Raw genomic sequence first — 22,773 nt, forward strand, 5'->3', positions numbered from 1 at the left:
TGTGGCTGAGATTGAAAAGATATTGTAGTACTGACAGAACAAAAGGTTTGTTGTTTGACGCCGCACTCAGCAAAAGTATATAGTGGACTGACAGAATGCAGGGAGGGCAATTTTGCGCGAATCCGCGAAAATCCACGAATTTAAATGCAAATCAATCGATCTTGAAATAGGTCAACTATTTGTGTGTGTGGGTGTGGGAGGGGGGTTGGGGAGAGGGCTGTATGTGTCCTGCTTAACATTGCCAATTACCCATATCTGTGTCCCTTGGGCTATCAAATTTCATAATTTCACCGAAACTTCATTAGATACATTGACCCCAGCTGATTTTCAGCTGAAATCACTTCACCTGTTGTCATCCCTGAGAATGAAATAACACTGACAGTGATTCCAGGGCTAGATCAATGGGTGTAAAACTAAACAAATCTTGTCATGTCCACATGACTGAGGAACCATATCGTAATTATTTGTATCATACTTTATATGTTCAAAAGCAAACAGAATCCAAAGAACTGTCTTTGAAAGTCAGAAAACCAATAAAATGCCACAAAGATTTGATTGATGTTTATTTACAATATTTGCATGATATATACATTTGGATAACTGCTCATAGCAAGAGTTTGATGTTTGACAAGGACAGCATGAAGGAGGACATCACATTTACACAGACATTCATACAAGCATTTTAACATCAGAACTGTACAGTCAGTAAGTTACAAATGTCTTAACAATACTGGTTCAATAATGTATGCTAATTCCTTGAATATTGTGTCAAATATCAGTTGTATATTAACATTGATTGTTGTCTATTAACATTGATCACTGCATGCACAGAAACAGCTTGTTGCCTTTTCAAGTTATTAAAAAAAGCATTTGATTAAACGATTATTTTTTCATTACAAACTTTGCCACCTGGGATATCTATTGGCAAGATGCTATACCATATGAGTAATTTGCAGGTTAAATGTATATCTCAACTTCAAAAACCCGTCCCCGAAGCACCTAAGGTAGCACTTATTCAAGCAAGTTATAAACCAATTGTTTTGATGCATTGGAATTAGGGAAATTTACAGATTAGGATTACTCAAAAGCATGAAACCAGAAAATAGGAACACAATAGAAGTTAAAAATTGAACCACGAAAGTATCATGACTATTTTGTGGAATTTATTCTTAATGAAATCAGGTGCTCAATCTTCACAACAACGAAATATCCCAGAAATATTTATGATACCTCACCATTTTTGGTGCATAAGATTTCTGTTTTAACAATCCCTGCCCATTTTCATTAATTTGTCCCAGGTCCCTAAAACGGACCAGATTTTAAAGCTGCTGCAAACTGCCTGAAAATATGAGAGACCCTGTACACATTTTGATCCTGAGCAGTAAATTCCTCTTGAAATAGGTGATAAGGATTGAGATCATACCAATATGTCAACTGACTCATTGGGGTTTTATAACACATTTCCTATATGTATCAATATTTTTGACAAACTGTAAGACTTTGATTGTTGTTTAACCATGCATAGTCCAGCTACATGACAGTGTTCTGTAAAGAATCATGTCTGGACCTGACAATCCACTGATTGACATCATAAACATCAAACCAAGTAATCGAGTTACGATTACATGCAGACCACTATCCCCTGAACAGAACCCAGCAGTGATTTGCTAAATGCGTTTTCAAGCAAGCTTTGAAGTAAAGGGATCTTTGTCATAATCTGACCTAAGTTATTAAAGAAGTTACAATGGAGGAGGAAAGATTCATATATCAAAAGTGCAAATCTAACAGACCCCATTCCACAAATGACCTCAGCACTACGATGAAAAAAAAAACGTTTGATGACCTAAATGAAGAGATAGTTGTGAAACTGGGTTTTGAATACTATTTAATTCCAAACACTACTCACTACTCATAGGCGAGAACAAAGTTATGTACAACTGCACAGCACAAAACCCCTACTTGTGAACTTCATTTGCTGCATCTGTATGACAATAACTGGACACAAGAACTAATGCACTTAAAAACATGCATCAAATTCAAAGGCAGTGGTTGAGGCAAGGCTTGAACTCATGAACCCATCACAGACACTGACCAATGTTTGGTCTTTTTAGTAATAAGCCGGCCATGAGATTTATCTTTTTACTTGTCTTTTCACGAGTAACACTCAGTTTGCACCTTTTCTTTCTGACCTGGATAACTGGTCCCTGGTCAGCAGAACAACTTAATTGTGAGACAGATAATTTCAGCATCTTGACCACAAACTGAATTCTTTGAAGAATATATTTTGCCCGAATTGTGACTTTAGTAAACAGGCCAATGCCAAGGTCTAGTAAATGTGTCTTAGGTCACGTCTGCTAATAATAGTCAGCAACACTAATAACTACTGAGAATGATGTTAACAGACTCAGACATTTCAGGCACAAGCTGAAACTGGATAAAACTCAGCCTTAAAACAAGAATGAAAATAACTTAAATGAAAGAACATCTATGCCATAAAAAGAACAAATATGAGATGCCCTCCCTGACCTGATGACAATGATTATCCACAAGCACTGAACGAGATAACTTACCTAATGGATACATTTCAAAACATGCGGGTATTGTTTGCCAGAAGACTAATTACCTTTACATGGATAAAGCTTGCCTAGTGATGACTAACACAACTACAGTTCCTGCTTTAAGTTTTTTTTCAGTAAAAATAGCTGTTATCCATCTAAAACATCACACAATACTTCATGAATTATTGCCTCATGAAAGTCAGATGACATCTGTGACATCATTATTTGTCGGTCAAATTATTGTTTACAAATATTAGTAGATCAAATAGTGACTACATATGTATCCTCATCCTAAATGTCATTACCTGAAAGTTTATGACATCTGCAACAGCGCCATTCTGGAGGTTAATTTTCAAACAGCTAACAGGCTCTTTCAAAGAAAGGTCACCAGTTTATCACTGAAGTGATGCCACGGAGGACGAAGGTCAAACATAAATGCACTTGTTGTAGAATCTGATAAGTCATGACATTTAGACTAGACAATGTTAATGAGGTCCAACAGAACTTAGGAGAGTTTTCAGTCATTATAAATCTGCTAAATGTGTGGATAAGACAAACAGACGAAAAACTTCTTCATTAAAAGATACACCTTCATCCATATAAATTATCCTTACTTCTCCAGTTTCAAAATGCTTCTCTTAGAAATGTTTTCTCTGAACCGGACACCCAAAGACTACTGCTGCACTGGTGAGTGTGTTTGGTGCATAGCCACTTTCAGCAGCATTTTAAGTATTAGGCCAGACCAATGTTATTTCTTGTCCTACAGTTCTGACAGTTGTTGTTTTTTCAAGAATAAGTAAAAAATAATTAATTTCCCCAGCTCAAAACATAAAATCCTAATGTTCTTAATGTCCAAAATTGTAAACTATACAAGAAAATTCTTTTTAGATTGTATTTTGCCCCATATACACTTCATAAATGGCCAAAAGTAAAACACTTTTAGCATTTAAAAGGACTATTACTTTGACTTGTGATTTTATTTTTATTTTTTCCCTCATTTTTTGGGAGGACATTAATCAGTAAAACAAGAAATATAATTGGTCTGGGTTTGACTGATTTGGGACCCAAGCAAAGTGATGCTGATCTTAAAGAATTTTACCACTGAGGTAAATCCCATAAGCACTGGTAACCATATTAGTAAAAATAATAAACACTTGTAGGATGTTGAAATATACAGGATCATAATCTTGGTGAATTTAAGTCATTAATCAGCAAATCCTTGCATGCTCAAGAGGGACAACTCCACACCGCTCCCATCTATACTTAATAACACATTACTCCATAAATAAACATTGTTCAAGTGGCATGACATGGTTTAATATCATATGGAATAAATCAACTTATTACACCATCCATATGGAACCATGCATCTACATGTGACAACTCTTGCACATTTTAACCCTGTTTTAGCAAATGTCTTTAGAATGCTCTTTCCACTCATGAAAGCTGGAAGACATTGGCTGATAATGACTGAAAGGTTGTTAAATATTTGAAACATTCCTCTCTACCTTCTTCCACTAACCTACACAGTGCTAACACACACCAAAATTGCACATTGTGGGGCTGCCAGTGTGGATCCCAAATACATGCATGTGGGGGCAATGTTAAAAACGAAAATTCTGTCTCCAAAAGATCTTCTCAGACATCTGAACAATATTTTGAACTGATCTGATCATATATTATAGGACTTTCGGGTTGGGGTGTGGGTGAGGGTGAACCAAAGTCACACATACACAACAAATCTAGAATTATGGTTTACAGAATACAGTCATTTGCTCCATCCAGTGTTTTGGGTTGTAGTCTTGGAGTATCATGGAAATCCTAGCAGCTTGTACCAGGCATTTTCCTGCAACCAGTCACAGGTACTGGGAATAATTCTGCCTCACAGTTTGACTAGTGTGTTAATATCAACAATAGGTTCAATCCTATCCAGGCCAGCTGGTCAAAGGGAAATAACCTCAGTGTTCAACAACAACATATAACATACAAAACCTCATGCTGATTCAGTAAAATAATGTATTCTATGTCATGCAATAATATTAAATAATAAGACAGATTTTTCAGCTTAGATGATTCCAGCAAATCAAACTTCAGAATTTTACCATTAACACCATACAAGTAATTCTCTCTTGAAATACCTATTGATATTGTGTAGTGAAACCAGAATCAGTTGACGAATGTATGTAACGATGAACTGAGAAACAACCTGTGCCTATAAATACATGAACATACCTCAACATAACACATATCAATGCTTTTCACTCAAGCATTGGGAGAAAATCACAAGAACTCATAAAAGCGAATTCCTTTCAAAATAACCAGATCTGTCCTTACTGCACCAAGATCTACTAAAAACTCATGTAGGTAACTGTGACAGCTGCAATTCCTGACTCCAACATTTTTCGCATTGCACCCTCTCAGTCACCACTACACATACACATCACCAGACACACATGTCTTCCAACAGTATATGTGTCAGTACAAATCTATACATGAAAGCCCATTGTATTGCGCAGGGGAAGCGACTGATCACTGTTGAGCAACTCTCAGTCTAATCTATCCAAGTTTAGTCGAGAGGTATTAGGTCCACCAGGTTTCCTTTAGGCTGTGTCATGTGATCAGGAAAGTAGTTCACCAGCAAATCAAACAGATCAGTCCGACTTTGAAAATGTTCGCTCACATCGGTATCTGAAAATAACATTATTTTCGTGTGAAAATTCTTGTAGTTTATCACAAGATTCACAGAGTCATAAATGCCCTCAACCAATACACTTGGTATCACTATCCAATAAATATGCAAATAATACAACTTATTGTCATATTTATTGCATGGTATGTCATAAATGACAAATACAAATACAGGGAAATATGGTTCCTTATGTGTAAGAGTAGCTGCAAATAGCTGCATAGCTGATTTGGCTTTAAGCAGTAATTACTCACAATTATGCTTGAGTGCTTCTGTTAATGGCTGCAAATTATCTGGCACTATTCCTCAAATGTGACAGTTTTATCTGGCTTTGTATTTATAGGCTACTTCCAAATGTACCATCGTGAATCACAAAATGTTTCATCAACAAATTTGTTATATGATAAAGAGATTATCATTAATGTGTTTATACATTGTAAGTATCATATTTTACAAATACATGTAGTATGACATTTATTATTCCCACAAAAAGCTCACATGACACATGCTATATTAGCAAAATATGATCTGATATCATTCTGTAAATACAGATTCGATGAATAATCTTCCCATAATGATTTTCAAATAATAATATTCTCACAATATTCTGTCAAAATTTGTTCAATATTTACTGCAGAGATATTAGGTAGATTTGATCATATACTAAATATACTTATTCATAACTAATTGATAAATTCAAACAATGCTGACAAAAAACAATTTTTTCTTTCCCAAATTATTCAGTTTGATGATATACACAGAAATTGTAGTAAGGAAAGTACCTTCCAATGCTTCATTTTCAGTACCATCATTGAACAAGGAAGAGGCAAGAAGCTGAAACTGAAAACAGGCCAATGGTACTTTAAGATTTCCCCACAGCAACAACAGTGAGTGAGAAACAATAGTCAGTAATATTTCAGTAATATTCCTGCACAATCATGATTCCCTGCAATAACTGAATCTGAACCAGATTAAAACATACAACAGTACATGACATTTATTGAGTTATGTCCCAAAACCGAACCACTCGATTCTCATTTGTCAATCTTGAAGAGAACAGAAAACTGGAAAGTTGTTACTGTAAGGAATTTACACGTATTTCCATTGATAACATAAAATACATGCCACTAAAAATTACATCCGAACAAGGCTAGGAGAAAGACCAGCTCTCAGTAGTCCTACTTCCTAATAGCCAAGTATCACTTACACATATTACGCAAAATAACTGCACTTACCTCCCTTGTCTCTTCTGTATCTGCATGGTCGACAGTGTTGGCCAGTTCATTCTGCAGGTAGATCATGGCATTCTTCGGATCACTTGCAGCCAGCTCCATAAAGCGGTACTTCCTGATTAGGTACCGACACCGACGGAGAAGATGATCTGCTGACGGACGACAGAGCTGGGACAAGAAGAAAGATGAGTGGATTATGTAACATGGCGCTAGTTTAATGCCACAGTGTGCAATATTCCAGTTCTATAATAGCAACCAGTATATAATCAAGTCTGAACCTGACAATCAAGTGATTGTTATTGTCAGCAACAATAGATGCCATTAGTGTACAATGAGGTGCAACCAACCAAGTTACTGGGGCCAGATGACCACACAAGTTGTGTCCCCTTGAAAGATTAGCATGAGGTTGTGCGTACCTATTCTAGCCAACAATCTCAAAGAAAAGAAGAGGAAGGCTAGTCCTTCAATCTGAATGAGCACTGTAGGAGTTATTTCAGACCAAACTGCATATAGAAATGATGCTACTCACTTGCAGTGACCAAAAATCGTCAAGTCTCATTTTTGGTAGACTGTCTTTTCCTGGATTCCCCCCAAACAGGTAGTGGACCTATGGCAGTACAGACGGGCGTGAACAAAGATATCATAACAAGCAATATAAAGTGTTCAGTAGCTGTTTTCATGCATTAGAAAAAAACACATTTCCAATTTCACTGAAAATGAATTTACTGTCAGTTGTTGTATCTTCACTAGTACAACAACAGAAATGAGGCAATGTCATGAGACAGCTAAGCTGTTTTCCTAACTCATATGTAAAAGTGATCCAACAGAGGCAGTTACCTAGGTTACAGATCATTTTCAAAAGTCTCCCTCCACAATCAATACATTACTGGTACTGTTTCTAACCCATGTGCCCAATCAGTGTGCGGAATGACCATCTCACCTTCCTGACATGGTCATACACCAGCTGATGTGCGAACCTCGGCACTGGTTCCACATGCTGCTGTTTTATCCAGTATTGCTGCCCGGTGTTTTCATTTTTGTAGATGCATGACCTAATAGAGAAACAAATACTGGTACTTCAACATTTGTAAGTCATTTTGTAAGTCATGGCAACTTAGTGCTGTGAAAAATGCAACACACACAACTGTATTGTGTCAATCATCTGAATGATTCCTGAACTTTAAAGCCAGACATCAAATGTAAGCTGGACTGGACAAACGTGCTGGTCGGGTTACATTATGCCCTAATCCTCTAGTTTGAAGTCCACAAAACTAACATGCTAGTTCAGCTGCCTACTGCTCTGGTTCACTAGAGTACTGATGAATTTTCAAGAATACTTTTCCAATACAGATTAAGGTTGTAACAGACTGAATCATAATTCTCCCTGCAAATTACACTGTACAACATCTTCCAACCCTCTTCCTCTCACAGTGACTAAAAAAGGTAACTTAAGGCCATGATGAATGAATTATTACACTATCATCACCTACCCATCAAACCCGTGTCTCACATTACTCATTAATATGTGCTAAACATTCTAAGCTGTATTTCTGAGAGACAAAAATATAAATGTGTTCTCCCTTGTCATTCTTTTTCCTATCAAAAACTTTAAAAAACCCTACTGCCCTTGTCACTTTTGAAAACAATGTGCCAGAGAAACATTTAATTATTTACATGCAGCCTATCTCTCTTTGTTTTAACACATAATAACACATAATGACACATACTACATCTAAACAAACCACATCTGCAAAAACCTTAAAGGATTTGTAAACAACAAACTAACCATTAAAAATCCAGCTTTACTTTATCTAAACACGCAGATGCAGTTCTAGGTAGTAATTTAATATATTCCTTCCTACCAACACTCCTGCATTAGTATCATGTAGCCTGTGATGAACAATCATTGTCCATAGTAACAACACAAACAGTCGGCACCTCATTCATGCACAAATGTTGAGGTGGTTTTACCTAAACCCACATGAACATATTTTCACACTGAAAACTTGAAAATTACTGCAAAATCCTACATAACAGCACTGCTCCCTGTCACAGTCTCAAAGAAATGTTCCTAATCAGAAGTGGCTATGATCTTACCACTTGTTTTTCCCAATGTCATAAACCCAGAATGAGTTCTTGACATTATCTCGTTTCTCCTTATCTCGACTGAGGCCCTGCAACAAACATAACACAATACCAATGGCTTGCATGGTACTATTTTCATAAAACATTTCACTGCATGGACAAGACAAAACATTCCTCATCAAATGTTCTTGAAAAAGTTTTAGAATTATAAACCTTGTTTGACAGGCAAGTTGTTGTGTGTTGAGCTCGAAGTAGTGTGATTTCCGGATAGGTGAGTAATTTTACAACATTGTGAATTTGTTTTAAGTAATTTTCGTTCTGAAGGCGAGTTTTCCGGATATCTCAGGTTCAGATAAACGGGGCATGACTGTATTGTCTTTACTTTCATATTTCATCTTTCTGTCGTGTTTAACTGATGTTGCTAATGATGAATGAGTTTGACTACATCTGTAGGAGTAATGAGTATGAGTTTTGAATCTGATGCCACTTTTAGCAATATTCAGGGGCCCTCAAAAAGGCTTCACATGTTGTACCTAGTGGGGAAACAAATGCAGACCTATAGCACAATGAGTAAATGATATTACATCCCTCAACCCATCTCCCCTCTCCATTAAGGGGAACCTAACTGCTGAAATGCAACATATGAAGTCTGACCAGAATATCCTGTCAAATATCCTGCCTCAGTATACTAATATTACTATCATGAATACAGTCAAACTTCCCATGTACCGTGTATACCTGCATATAATGCGACCCCACATATAATGCGATCCCCCCTCTACAACCCTTCAAAACTGAGGATAAATCATATACCCTGTGTATAATGCGACCATGGATGAAGCACATCACTGGTGCCAATATAAAAGTGTTTTGTCATGCGTTGTTGTTTTTATACCAAACTTTGTGGAGCGTATTACTCCAAAACGACCTAGGATGAAGCACACATCCAATAAATATGTGTTTGACTTGCGTTGTTGTATTTTCTAAGAAGTTTTGTCGAGTCTATAACTCCAAAACAAGTCGCTAGGTCACGTGTGCTGTAGGGACCATCCTCAGCAAACAAAATATATTTTCGTTACTGGTTATATGTCTATTTTGCCGTGTATTTCAGTATAGGTATGTAACCATATAGTTTTCTGAAGGAACAACATGATTGCTGTAATTATGTAAGTTAAATACATAAACATATGGAAGTAATATACTAAGTACATAAAAGAAATATGAGACGATCCCGCTCATGAAACACAGGAAGTGTTTGCGAACTGTGTGCGGAGTTTATATTTCTAACTTGGATAGCCAACCAGCGAAACCTACACGATGTACATTTGAACTTATTTCATGTCACACACACTAAGTTGGCACTGTGTAATAATCCTCCTTTCGTCAACTTACCGACAGTACATGGATTTCATTCAATTCCGGATCAAGTGTTGCCCTTTGTGTGAAACCTGAGGAAGACAAAACTGATCATATCCATGGCAATAAATGTCATGGCAATGAAATCCAAATCTTAATGTCATTGCATTTATTAGGAGATGAATGTTACTGGGTAATTATGAGATTTTCATCCTTGTTAGTTCCACATGAAGCTCTACACTCCTGTGATTTGATTCGATACAACTGACTGAATTTTACATGGGATCATCCGATATAGGCTAACCACATTGTGTACACTTTGGGAATCAAAGCCAAGCCTCTGGCTTACACTTCAACAACTGGCTACACCACCATATCTCCTGGACTTAGCACATTAACTATTAAAGCACTGCTGTCAAGATATCACGATGGGAATCTGGTAATTACTGGTTATTGTTTTTGCCACCAAAGATAGAAGTGTGGTGCTGTGGGTGACTAACACACGTTTTCTGTGACTTGTACGATGACAGGACCTAACCAGTTGAAACATGACTTGTTGACTTTCAGATAGAGAGAGTATTGTGGGGTGTTGCTATGGAATGAGTGACCAGAACAATATTTCAGTTCTATTGCTGTATATCAGTGAATCATTAAGAGGAAGATCCAAAGTGATGCAGGTGTTAGACATTTACAGTTCAGGATGAACTCAGGACCAAAGTAATGGCAGTGGATACCAGAGATAAATGATCACATTGAAAGAAAGAAATGAATTATCAGTGTTTAATATTTCACAAGAGATTGGAGATTGAATGCATTTGTCTACCTGCTTGACAGCCATCTCTCTTTGTGCCATCTGATATTGTCTCCACCAACCCTGTGTCCACGCTGTATGTGAGGAAGTCATTTAAATACTCTCTTGCTCGCTGGCCAGCAAATATGTACAATACTCGCCGGATCTGAAACAATCAAGCATGTATGGTTCACTTTGTCAGTTAAAAAAAAAAATAGCACAAATGCTGCATCACTTGCCACATCACAGGATAAAATGTGGTAATACTGATATTAACCATGAGCCCACTAATAGTGATATTACCATGTGCCCACTTATACTGATGTAACCAATGTGCCCAAGAACACTAATAGAAATAATATCCTTATCCCAAGTAAAAGTAACATTATCCATATGCCCAAACAAATAACTATTAATCCTCTGCCCACAAACAGTAATATTATCCATATACATCTTCGAATAGTAACATTATTCACAAGTGCACTAAGAAGAAGACAAAGTCATCATAACTGCAAAATATCCCTCACGAATATGTCTACAAATTATGATTATGCCACATGTTTTGGTGTGAATATAGAAAAGTGGAAGGAGAGTAATGAAACGTTTTAAAAGTTCTGTTCCTGAAAGGACCACTACCACTAATTTCTGTCTCAGTCAAACTTGTTGCCATAGAAAAGCCACAATATTTTAATCACAATTCAAAAATACCAAAAGGTACCAGTAGACTAAGCTATGAACCAAGTTTGGTAAAGAAATAGGAATGGTTTTAGAATTCTGCTCCAGAGAAGAGAACAATCATCAATTTCAAAGTCAAACCTGTTCCTATGGAAACGCCAAAAATATTTTATTCAGAATTCCAAAATTACCAAAAGGCACCATTACACCCGTAGACCAAGCTATGTCTCAAGTCTGGTGAAGAAATAGTGAACGGTTTTAGAGTTCAGCACTGGAAAAGAGAAACGAGCACTACCACCAATTTCAGTTGAAGTAAAACTTGCCGCCAATTACCAAATGGCACCAGTGCCCCACTAGGCCAATCTATGTGTAAAGTTTGGTGAAGAAATATTGAATATTCATGCAAGGAAGAACGGACACAGACACACGGATGGACGGAGCACATTTTAATATCCATCCCCCACCCGCAAAATGCTTTGCGGGGGATAATAATTGGATTATCCATATACAAAGATGAAGAGAAGAAAAGCTGTGTTTCTACACAAACTCTGAGAAATATCAAAAGTCTTCATCATCACATTAGTCAAAATAATAACTTACTGGATGAAACAGCATTGAGTGACCAATCCTTGACCTGAGTTCTGGACTGTCCTCAATGAGACTGGACCAGGTGTTGGTTGGTATATGATAGCCAAACAACCCGCTAAATACTGGTTCATGACCTCGTTCATTCTCATTTGCACTGGATAATCAAGAGAAAAACAGCTGACCTCACAATGTCAACAATCAATTTGTAACACTGAATATCAAAGTGATGATACGTTCATAATATTTAACCAATACTTCTGATACTCGCAAGTGGTCCTTAAGGTGCATATCTTATGACATGGCTTGTAGTAGCAACATGTAGCATACGACTAATGGTAACAACAATTCTAGCAATTTTGTTATTTGTGCACTTTTAAGTTGCATAGTTGTTTATTTCTTGAGATTTTCACTCTGACTGGACAACATGAACTCATCAATTGAAGAAGAAACACTAGTGTTAATGTCAATCCACATATTGCAGTCAGTGAAAAAGAAGAAGAGAAAGCCTAAGTCCATATGGGTACGGCACTGGATTCAACATTCCATAAACATTCCCCTGACAAATAAAAAGCCCATAAACCACTCGCTTTCATCTCTAGTAAGGTCAATTCTTTTTTCAGCAATGTCTCCAAAATAATGTCAACACCAACAAAAGGATGACCCTCTGAGGTGGACACCAATCTGAGCCATTCCATTGTTTGAGAGCTTGTGGCTTGTATTAGGTATTAGGACCAGTACTGTCTTACCACTCAGCTGCAACTAGTATGCGATTTCAAAGTGTTCTCTATGCTGCAGCTATGGTGCACCCAAAGAGTTTTCTTTTTTTTCCCCATTTCTTTATTACACTCAGTGGGCTATGAAATGGAAGTACATTAAAAGAAGGGTACAATATTAATCCAGGTGCAGCAGCTCTAGCTTATAAATCAGCACCTGTCCTTAGATAAACATTGACAATGGTAGGAGCTTGTTATATGCTAAGCTGAGCTAAACCTATACAATTGGTAAAAAAGATGGATGCTAACATTTGGGCTAAATATTTAAAGCATGTTTTGTGATACATTCCATTTTGCACACAATGAGTTGTTGCTACAAGTCGCACCATGAGAACACACCTTTAACACTCAACAGAACTACAGGATTTGGAAATGATGACTGATTCATGAATATGAATAACAGTGGCTGTTAGCACAAGCAACAAATCCATGTTGTTCAGGAATATTTTACAAAGAGTCGGCCAAGTTACATATCCTGCAGATTCTCAGCTTTATCAGCTTGTTCCAAGAGCATGGATTAATGGCATCTTATTCTGGCTATCTCTGTGTTGAGGTGCAGTGAGGTTTACCTTGTAAGTACCCGGCCTCCGAAAACATATATTGTTTGCTTTTCAACATCAATGACCATCTGATGGTCAAAAATGAGACGTGGACCCCCCATTGCTGCTGTGTCTTCCGTGATTTCCGTCCACCGACCAGACCCCACGTCATACATGTAGAAGTCACACTGAAAGTAACACAAGGTCAACATTAAACAACACTATCCTACACAATATCATTTCTCTTGAACAGTATTTAAGGTACGTCTGCAAAGACTTGAGGATGACACAACTTTGTCTAACATAAATGACATCTTTGTCACTGAACCAAAACTCTCAAAGGTGCTAGCAGTTTAATTACTTTGACTGTGGTGACATTGCAGTGCTTGAATGAGACATGAAAGTTTAGGAATCATCATGACTCCCTGGTGCCATGAGAGGGAGTCATGGACATGTCTCTGGGAGTTAACTTCACCAAGACATCAACTGTGATTGTTTAATAAAAACTAGGCAAAGCAGGCCAGATATTTAATCAACACGGAGGCAAACAAAGCAGTTTTATTAGTAAATAAAGTAGTTTTAAACGACAGCAAATTACAAGATTCCCTAATCTGAACTTAGGGCCCAGTAGCTTTGCATTCAGTTACAATGACACAAGCTCTTAAATTCACTGCTATTCACTGATAATTTATGCGTCAAATACACAGGTTTTCTGCGTCAGGGCAAACACTGCCTTGACACAGTGCATATACACAAAAAAGTAAACAAAACAATGAGAGTGAATAACAATTGAAGTTACTTTTAAGTTGTCTTGTGACCTCATGGAAGCATCTAAGTATCTCCCCAGAGTAAAGATCTGCTTCCTTTCATGATCCAGACACATTTTGTGACAAGATCGGGCACTTGGACCACCCTGTAAAACAAACACATGCTGAAAACATAATTAAATAAGTGGGAGAATAAAAAGCCTTGTGGTCTTATAGTAACACTGTATCCTAACTTATTTCCAGGCATCAGTAACTAGTACTTGATTATCTGAATTCCAGTGAAGACAGCGTATCAACACCAACATCTGATCCACCTGTCTCAGCAAGTATTTCCAAATTGATGGCGTAGCTGATACAATGAGTAGCCATGATTACCCAATGCAACTAGTCTACAATGACATGTCTCAACCAAGTAAGTGAGCCTGGCCATGAATTTTGTAAGATGCCTTGTACAACATACATTGGTGGCTGAAAACCAATTCTAACCCTGATTTTCACTGGTGCAATGACATACAATCTTATGATACAAAGTTCCTGTGGCACAAGATTATTGAACGTTACTCATTACAACAGTACAGAAACTCACCTCTTCCTCTGTGTTTTTCGACACACATGTCCACTGCCTGGTGGGAACATTGTAACCCCAGAGATCTGCTAAGTCATGATTGCCATCCCAACCTCCAAACAAGTAGATTGTTTCTAGAAGAAGAAAGTAGAACATAAAACAATCATCATCTCTATTTTATCATAATGACCACATCATTTAGCTGTGTAACATGAATCTAGTACAGCAAACACTGATCATGTGTATTTCAATAGTGACAAGATGTGGATTCAAATTACTGGAAAAGCACCTTGTCATACCTTATCTTGCAGGTACTGACTACACTTTGAACACAGAGACAATGTCTCAGTTCCATTCAAGATATTAATGACATATATTTTCACCCAAAACGTTGTTGACAAATAGAAAGCGTACAAATTTACACATAGCAACTTCTTGTTTACTGTATAAAGCAACATTTCAGCTAAGAATGTATTTGGAAACATTGCTCTATGCAATAAACAAGAAGTGGCTAATCGTAAAGTCGTATGCTTTGTTATTTACTAACCAACTTCTAGAATCTCATTCAAACAATTATTGCTGACAATGTCTTATCTGTTGAGCTGTCTTCCATTAAGCACAATCTTCTAAGTAATCTATTTAACAACCACTACCGTGTTCAAATTTGAATATTAAAAAGACAAGATTATTTCTCTGTCATCTAACCTGTGTGTACGTCTATACACATCTGATGTCCGCCTCGCATCCCTGGACGAAACACTGAGTTGGTATCATTACCTGCAAGAGACAGAAGTAGCATTGTACCTACATGAGACATAAGTAACTTCCTGTCTAGAAGAGACAAAAGTAACTTGCTACCCACAAGCGAGCCTGAGACAGAAACAACTTCCTATCTTAAAGACAAATCAGTTACTTATTATCCATATGAGATATAACTAACTTGTTATCAACAAGAGACATAACTAACTTGATATCAACAAGAGACATAACTAACTTGTTATCAACAAGAGACATAACTAACTTGATATCTACAAGAGACATAACTAACTTGATATCTACAAGAGACATAACTAACTTGTTATCAACAAGAGACATAAGTAACTTGATATCAACAAGAGACATAACTAACTTGTTATCACAAGAGACATAAGTAACTTGATATCTACAAGAGACATAACTAACTTGTTATCAACAAGAGACATAAGTAACTTGATATCAACAAGAGACATAACTAACTTGTTATCACAAGAGACATAAGTAACTTGATATCTACAAGAGACATAACTAAATTGTTATCAACAAGAGACGTAAGATACTTATTATCTACAAGAGACATGAACAACTTGTCTTTCAACAAGACACATAACATGCATGACATGACAATGCATTATATCTTCTATCTGTTTTTCAGAAGTCGCAGAATTCATAAAACATTACTTACTTTTACTGACTGGTTGAATTGCTGTCCATTTGGGTTTATAATCTTGCTGACTTATGTACTGATCAAAGAGTCCCTCTGACAACAACAATGCAAGAGTTCATTTTTCATTTAAATAACTCCACAAACACCATTTCTGACACAAACCTGGTGAGGATATCAAAATATGGGTAACAACTTTACTACTGTGAGGGCAACATATCTGTGTAGACTCTAACACTGATATCACATGTTTCTTTAACGGTGTTAGTACCTTCACCGAAACATTACCCTCACTGCAATGAAGAACTTGTTCATCTATACATTGTTATAATTCCTTACTGCTCCTAAATGCTTCTCCAAGTGACATGAACCTACTGGATGTGATATCATGGGGAGCTGGTGTTTGACACCAAATCACCAATTCCTATCTCTACTTCAAATAAACCAAACAATACAACAATACAGAGATGAAGAATTTTGAACTTAAATGATAACAGGAAGACATGGTCATCAATATCCCCTGCTACAGTGTTTTGTTGACAACTATTCTCCCTACAAATAGCGATATATAAGCTGTTAAATGAGAAACTGTTTTTGCTCCAATCTGTCCCCATTGGGGATAACGTGCACTAAGTCAAGAAATGCATGACAAGGGCCATAACTCTGTAAAGAATCATAACATGGTCTCTGTCTTCGAACTCCTTCAAAGCATTCTTGCCCTGAAAACACATACCAAATTTGGTTTCCCTATCTACAATGGTTTTTGTGCAGACCTGTCCCCAATATCTCAGATGAACGGATGGATGGACAGGGCTCAAAACTACTATAATAATATACTATAATAACATATTATATTTTAAAAAATGTAAATAGGTACATAAAATTCATACCTTCACATGCCTTTGTAACTAATCTTTCACAAGCATCAAAATCTCCTTTCATAACCTGAAGAGCAGAAAAAATCCAACATAAAGCGACAATCACCCTTCAACTCACTCAGATCTCCAGCAACATCAGAGGATGCGTATATTCTAATGCATTTAGTATTTAATATAGTTATGCTCTCAGCAATCATTTAAAATGAAGTGTTAGTATGGGGATAGGAGCACCACGTTGTATCTGAAGACGTTTGTCAATGCATCTATCAACAGACATATTAGTATTAGTACTATGACAATAAGCCTTTGATGTTCATACCAAATTTGAAATATTTTGGGTTCTAGCTGCCTATACTCATCTTGAGTTATACCAGTTAGTGCAAGCCAACAGTGCTACCATACTGCAGTAGAACAAAGACATCCCACTCAGGCATAGTACAGGGAATCAGAGCAAAACATCTTTGTGCCTCCCCAAAAAAGGACATGGTGAAAACAATTACATTCTTTTGCACCTGTTATGTGGCAAGAGATCAAATCATCAACCTTCCACTGTCGTAACAGAGACTCTGTGTTCCAGTGAGTGAGTGAGTTTAGTTTTATGCTGCACTCAGCAATATCCCAGCTATATGGCGACGGTCTGTAAATAAGCAAGTCTGGACCAGACAATTCAGTGATCAACAACATGAGCATCGATCACCGATGACATGAGTCAACCAAGTCAGCGAGCCTGACCACCCGATCCCGTGAGTCGCCTCTTACGACAAACACAGTCGCCTTTTAAGGCAAGGATGGGTTGCTCAAGGCATATTCTACCCTGAGCTCTTCATGGGTCCTGTGCTCCAGACCATGGAGATAAAGTGTCTAAGTTGGCTTTCAAGATTATTACTGGAGACTGTTTTCTTAATCTGGGACATTACTCACCAGTGAGTGATGTAACTCTGTCAGTATTGGGTGCTCTAGAGCAATCTTTGTCTTCTTCTGTAAAGCTTCGTAAGCCTCGATGTATCTCCGCTGTCGGAAGTGTTTCAAACACAATCTTATTGCCTCTCGTTCCCGATACTGTAATCCAAGCTTCATTATATAAAAACCATAATCGAAAACAGGCACACTTCACACCATCAGATTAATCTGAACAAGATAAAATAACAAGAGATCATTTCTACAGCTTGATATAATTCATATCACGATCATGCATCTCCTTTGATTTAGCTTCTAGCAATGTTTCAGCAGCATCACATTCCGGGCATGATGCACCCATGTGGGGAATGGAACTCCCGTGATTATTTACAGACTGCCAACATTTAGCTGGAATATTGTTGAGTAGATCATTAAACAACAAACAAATCTTACATCTAAAATGTTTCAAAGCAGATGTTTATACAAGAGTCATGAGAAGATGACATATCCCCCAGCTCCAACATATTTGAAAGAACAAATAATCTGACAGTTACCTGATGATTTCTTAGACTCAGTTCGAATCATTTCTATGGAAATAATGAAAAATAAATTTGCCAAATATCTGTAAACAGCAAAAGGCACCACTTCAAGATCTACCTCATATATCTGTCAAGTTCTGTTGAAAGATATAAAATGGTTTTTGAGTTGTGCTCAGGGAAGAAAGACCATCCCTCCCTTTGAGACTAAGTCAGAATTGTTTCCATGGAAACCCAGTAATATAAGTGCCAAAAATCTACAATTAGCAAAAGGAACCACTTTGTGGTCTGCCTCATACATCTGCTAAGTTTGGCTGAAAGATATTAAGAAGTGTTCTACTTGTGCTCCGGAAAAGGAACCCACCCAAAGACTAAGTTCAAATCATTTCCATGGAAACAAAGAAAAATAGAAATGACAAAAATCTGTGAAAAGCAAAAGGCACCACTTCAAGATCAGTCCCATTTATCTGCCAAGTTCTAATGAAATATATTAAGAAGTTTTCTTCTTGTGCTCTGGAAACAAAACGCACCTCTCACTTTTGAGCCTAAGCCTGAATCGTTTCCATGGAAACAGGGAAAAACTCATAAGACACACATCTGACAAGTATTGCTGAAAGATGGTAAGAAGTTTTTGAGTCGGTAACAAAGCCATCTCTCCCTTTGAGACTACGTCTGAATCATTTCCATGGAAAAGGGGAAAGTGAACATGACAAAAACCTGTAAAGAGCATAAGGCACCACTTTGGGATCTGCCTCACGTATCTGCCAAGTTTTGCTGAAAGATCTTAAGACATACAGACAAACAGACAGAGGTTTGCCCAAAATTGACTGAAGGAGATTATAATACTCACTGTATTGTACCAGTTCATGCACGGTTTCACAGAATCCCAGTCATCACGTCCGAAAAGCTCTACGTACCAAATGCTGAAGTTAAAACTCGGACCCCAGGCCTGAATTGGGACTGAAAATAACAGTGTTGTGGTTGCTTATATTACATAATGAATATGTACAAAATGCATGTACAAAGTACAAGTGAAAATGTTCTGAAGACCTGAATCCAACAGAACATAGGACGATGACTACTTACGTTTAAAGGCCTTCAATAATTATGCTGTATAATAACATATGCAATACAATGTTTCTAAAGTCACTGGTGATCAAACAGACTGACTGACTGAGTATTCTTTTATGTCACTTTAAGCAATATTACTGCAGTATCGCGTCGGCTGACAACAGAAATGGGCTTCACATATTGTACCCATGGGGAGAACAGAACACAGGGTTTGGGTGTGACAAGCCAATGATTTAACCACTCAGCTATCCCACTGCCATGATCAAAACAGAAGTAAAATAATGAGCTTTACACAGTAGTATTAATATGATAGAAAACTTTTCCAATGTTGTTAACAGCTGAGTTAACTACCCCATCCTTCTTGTAGATGGTGACTGAATTTGTGACTTGAATGAACAAGAATATGAGTCAATGCTTTCATGGTCAATGTTTGTGTTTCTGTACATCTCCTTTCGCCATAGAGCACATACCCGAAACTATAGCATATGCAAAAGTAAAATGGTCCTCATTTAGGGGTCTCTTGATCCAACCTGCCTAAAAACAACAACTCAAGAACCAAAGAGCCAAGTCAATTTTAAACCATATAACACAATATCCAGATTGAATGCTGAGTTACACAACATCCATTACAAAGGACCATTTCTCTCATTGTCAAACAAACTGTACAAACCTATTTTGATATATCTGCAAGGAAAGTGATTGCCATCTATTTCATGTCGAAGACTGAAGCATTCAGGTGTGTGATCATTCTTCAAACCACTGAAATAGAATTGTTGCACTAAGGTGAGACATTTAGATACAATCTGACCAGTTTGTCTACCACTTACGTAACAACAAATATTCTGTTTGTAAAGATAATAATCATGAAGCAATTAATCACCATCATACCTTATATACTGTGTTTTTATAGCTCCTAATTGTATTTATACTGAATAGCAAAGGAAACACAACTCTGGTTTATTGTCAAGTTTTTGAATAGAAGACAAACATGAAAGCTTACTTTCTGAGATTTCATTTTTTTAAAACTTGCTTTTCTTTTGCTGTTCGGTAAACAAATCATGCACACTTTCTTTATTCCTGCATAAAGACAAAATTAATTTGTAGTCAGTTCCTAAGTATGTGTATGCGTTTCTCCTCCAGCACTACAACGGTGAACATTGTGGGGAGTGTGTACAGCTATCAGTACCATAAAAATATAATATATACCTGTCTAGGATTTCAATCATATGATCTTCAGTGAGTCCACCGTGGATCTTGAATTTCTTGAGATTGCACACGTGAGTTTTCTCATACTTGCCAAATGATACTGTTTCCACAATTGCAGGCCTTTCCAGTTTGAGCACCAAATACTGCAACATTGATGAAGAAAACCATATGATCTTTGCTTCTTGTTTGTTCTTTGTTTAACTCATATGACATCAGCATGACCTAACTGAAACTAAGAACTTCTAACATGCTCCTAACTTTGATATATTTTTATCTGCAATCAATAACTCATCTTACGGTACCTTTAGGACCCATAATACAATCAGCTCAGTGAGTGAGTGAGGTTTACGCTGCACTCAGCAATTTTCCAGCTATATGGTGGAGGTCTGTAAATAATCGAGTCTGGACCAGACAATCCAGTGATCAACAACATAAGCATTGATCTGCGCATTTGGGAACCGATGACGTGTCAACCAAGTCAGTGAGCCTGACCACCCGATCCGGTTAGTCACCTCTAAAAAACAAGCATGGGTTGCTGAAGGCTTACTCTACCCTGGACCTTCATGGGACTCAGCTCATTAAGACTAGACATAGGTGTCTTATTTCAACCATCCATCATGACTACTGTTAACATGATACTGATTCATTCCAGGCTCTTATTAGTCTGAAGTAATTATTGATATGAACAGTACACAATGTTCTCCAGATACACAACATACTTAATTCTTGACACATACATTTCAGTCAGCTTGTTCCAAATCAGGCTTTGATACATAAATGTTAGATTACAATTACCTGAGGAGGGTTGTTGGAATCTGAAGACCATCTTGAAGTTTGGTCACCTGGTTTGTCATGACATATGTTTCTGAAATAGAAAAATTCACAGGAATATGAGAACACTGGATATTAACACAATATCATATCACATACACAGCCACCAATGACAAGCAATTTGTTTCTTATCTTCCATAGCACATGCTGAAAACAATTTGCATGTAAGTACCTTGAAAGCACAATCTCCAAATAATGACTTACATGCTCTTGTTTAGATGTCATGTTGGATAATCAGTGAGTGAGTTTAGTTTTACGTCGCACTCAGCAATATTCCAGCTATATGGCGGCGGTCTGTAAATAATTGAGTCTGGACCAGACAATCCAGTGATCAACAACATAAGCATTGATCTGCGCATTTGGGAACTGATGACGTGTCAACCAAGTCAGTGAGCCTGACCACCTGATCCCTTTAGTCGCCTCTTACAACAAGACTTGGTCAGCTTTTGAATCATTAAAACACAAACTTAGCAGTGGGCACATTGTGTTTTATTCCTTTAGTCATACACACTAAAATCTTTGTCTTCTGTCATGGAACAGTGTGGAAAAAAGGGGGTGGACGGAAAGACTGTAGATAGCCAGCTCAATCCTTTACTGTCATTTCATTAAAAACCAGATTTACGGCATTATGTGGCACAGTAAACAGTTTTAAAGACAAACAACATGTGGACGTGTGGAGCCTCTAAAGCCTACACACATAAACAAAACAAAAATATGCATTCCACTTAAAGCGTACAAGCAGCATATTAATAGATGTATCTGCAACAAATTTGCTTTTATAAATACCTCTTTCACATAGAAGCTCAAGCTATAGAGAACACTGTCATATATAGGGTAAACACATATTAAAAACTATTCCCATGACTGATCTTGTTTATCATTTTGAATGACAATGAGTTCTGAGATGACAGATTATTGAGAGGAGTTTATTATTCAGGATTGTAGCCACATTTACAACACTAATTTAGGCATTTCTAACACTTAGTGAAGTTGAACGGATAGCATAGTTATAATGCTACAGTTAATGACATACAAATAAACTGGTTGTTTTCCTTTATTCTCTCCAAGCGAAAGAATAGTCGTAGTTTCAGTCTATTGTTTGTTATAGACCTAAGATAACAGCATGCGTTTACTGATACAAATGTGAGAAATGTTAAAAGAAAAATGTACGCACTCTGGGACATAATTGTAGGAATAACTTGACCATTTCACCACTGAGTACTTGAGTCGTTGTTTGCAAGAAAGAGCAGCCATTCTTTTCCTTTTCACTTTTCTACGCTTGAGAACGGTGGGATGGGATATAAAAGACGAACGGGAAAA

The 22,773-nt window shown here is 37.2% G+C and overlaps 1 protein-coding gene across 2 annotated transcripts; it reads right to left on the reverse strand.

The window, feature by feature from the left end:
• Positions 1 to 546: 546 nt before the first annotated feature.
• Positions 547 to 22,742, reverse strand: LOC137296235 (muskelin-like). Of its 2 annotated transcripts, none has more exons than XM_067827974.1 (21): positions 22,628 to 22,742; positions 21,418 to 21,487; positions 20,623 to 20,765; positions 20,087 to 20,175; positions 19,196 to 19,305; positions 17,834 to 17,971; positions 16,925 to 16,979; positions 16,056 to 16,130; positions 15,320 to 15,391; positions 14,636 to 14,748; positions 14,082 to 14,195; positions 13,313 to 13,470; positions 11,983 to 12,124; positions 10,741 to 10,873; positions 9,954 to 10,009; positions 8,574 to 8,650; positions 7,417 to 7,528; positions 7,006 to 7,083; positions 6,480 to 6,644; positions 6,027 to 6,084; positions 547 to 5,246 (listed from the first exon to the last, which is right to left on the reverse strand). In XM_067827974.1, exons 1-21 carry the CDS (start codon positions 22,705 to 22,707, stop codon positions 5,125 to 5,127), a joined length of 2,160 nt encoding a protein of 719 aa, XP_067684075.1. In that variant the 5' UTR covers positions 22,708 to 22,742; the 3' UTR covers positions 547 to 5,124. The 2 variants fall into 2 exon arrangements, with proteins under 2 accessions (XP_067684075.1, XP_067684074.1); XM_067827973.1 differs by having other exon boundaries at positions 9,954 to 10,024; positions 22,628 to 22,712.
• Between the last annotated feature and the right edge of the window lie 31 nt (positions 22,743 to 22,773).

The sequence above is a fragment of the Haliotis asinina genome, chromosome 9, assembly GCF_037392515.1.
Source record: "Haliotis asinina isolate JCU_RB_2024 chromosome 9, JCU_Hal_asi_v2, whole genome shotgun sequence".
In the NCBI taxonomy this organism is placed as follows: domain Eukaryota; kingdom Metazoa; phylum Mollusca; class Gastropoda; order Lepetellida; family Haliotidae; genus Haliotis; species Haliotis asinina.

Coding starts and splice junctions, on each gene's coding strand:
- LOC137296235 (XM_067827973.1), bottom strand. CDS start 22,707: ATGGCTGCTCTTTCTTGCAAACAACGACTCAAGTACTCAGTGGTGAAA. Junction 16,980..17,833: donor CAGAGTTACATCACTCACTG/GTGAGTAATGTC, acceptor TCTGCTCTTCAG/GTTATGAAAGGAGATTTTGA. Junction 10,874..11,982: donor ACTCAATGCTGTTTCATCCA/GTAAGTTATTAT, acceptor TGATTGTTTCAG/ATCCGGCGAGTATTGTACAT.